The sequence below is a fragment of the Octopus bimaculoides genome, chromosome 23, assembly GCF_001194135.2.
Source record: "Octopus bimaculoides isolate UCB-OBI-ISO-001 chromosome 23, ASM119413v2, whole genome shotgun sequence".
NCBI classification, from domain to species: Eukaryota; Metazoa; Mollusca; class Cephalopoda; order Octopoda; family Octopodidae; genus Octopus; species Octopus bimaculoides.
Window position 1 is genome coordinate 4,556,971 of NC_069003.1, and position 1,409 is coordinate 4,558,379.

Sequence of the window (1,409 nt, forward strand, 5' to 3'; positions counted from 1 at the left end):
GCTAATGTAAAAAGAAATGGAATGGCGAAACTATTTCTTTCGTTTTCCGAAAAAGCAACGTTTTGGACTTACGACACTTTTTCATAATAGCAACGATACGAGTGTGTGTGTGTGTGTGTGTGTGTATATATATAGATAGATAGATAGATAGATAAGCCTTTCTACTATAAGCACATGGTCTGAAATTTTAGGGGAGGGGGGGGGGCTAGTCATTTAGATCGACCTCAGTATATGACTGGTGCTTATTTTATCGACCCCTAAAAGTGAAAGACAAAGTCGACCTCGGCCGAATTTGAACTCGGAACGTACAACTGAAAGAATTGCTGCTAAGCGTTTTGTCAAGCATGCTAACCATTCTGCCAGCCTGCTGTCCTCATACATAGTTATATATACATGATGATGATAATAATAATAATATATACATGATAATAGCTTCAAATTTTGTAGAAACTTAACAATTTTAGGGGTAGACTTTTAGCTGATAGCATCGTCTCCAGTATTTGTCTGGTTCTTTATTTTAGCGACCCCCGGAGGAATGAAAAGCAACGATGATCTGGGAGGGATTTTAAATAAGGACAAAAACCGCAAGGTATTTTGTCTGATGCTACAACAATTCAGCCAAATCTCCATCTTTCTAAAAAAAAAATAATAATAATCAATAAGTATTGATTAATAGCAATAATTGTTTGATGACATAACAGACAAATGTACACAGTTGGAGGCGGGGGAAGGATGGGTGTAATCGACTAAAACGGTACAACTGTATTACTGGTACTTTATCACCCCACAATCCGCCCGACAAAAAAAATGGAAAGCAAAGCAGCAAAGTCAGCGTCACCATGATTCGATCTCAGAACGTAGTGTAAGATATGACGTTTTTTTTTCAGACCATCTGTTGACTTTATCAATTCACTGCTTTTTATATAACTATGACAATTACAAGTAGTAGTAGTAGTAGTAGTAGTAATAGGAGGAGTAGTAGTAAACAGACAAGATGTTATAAATACGAAAAGGTACAAAAACAAGAAAAAAAACAAGTAAACGGAAAAAAATAAAAATAACTGAATTTACAGTTAAAACATTTGAAATCCGTAACAAAAGGCAAAAAAAAAAACAAAACAAAAAAACTGTAATAATAGCTTATCGTATCTTCGTTAACAGGCTCTCATCTAATAGTTTTCAAGAAGGAAATCGGCGAGAAGAGGTTCTCTTGTGATCCTTTACGTAAACATGGGAAACAATCCCATAAACACATGATCTCATCTGAACCTGCCGAAGCTGAAATGAAAGGAAGCAAAAAATTAGTAAATAATAAAAAATTCTTTCTACTATAGGCACAAGGCCTGAAATTTGAGGGGAGGGGACCAGTCGATTAGATCGAACCAGTACGCAACTGGTACTTAATTTAT

The 1,409-nt window shown here is 35.6% G+C and overlaps 1 protein-coding gene across 1 annotated transcript in view; it reads right to left on the minus strand.

The window, feature by feature from the left end:
• Window positions 1-30: 30 nt before the first annotated feature.
• The window catches only part of LOC106884004 (uncharacterized), a 35,668-nt gene continuing 34,289 nt past the window's right edge, over window positions 31-1,409 (minus strand). The window contains exon 8 of the mRNA XM_052976141.1: window positions 31-1,278. Within this exon, the coding sequence (XP_052832101.1) occupies window positions 1,166-1,278 (113 nt within the window). The 3' untranslated portion in view covers window positions 31-1,165. The remainder of the gene's footprint in view (window positions 1,279-1,409) is intronic.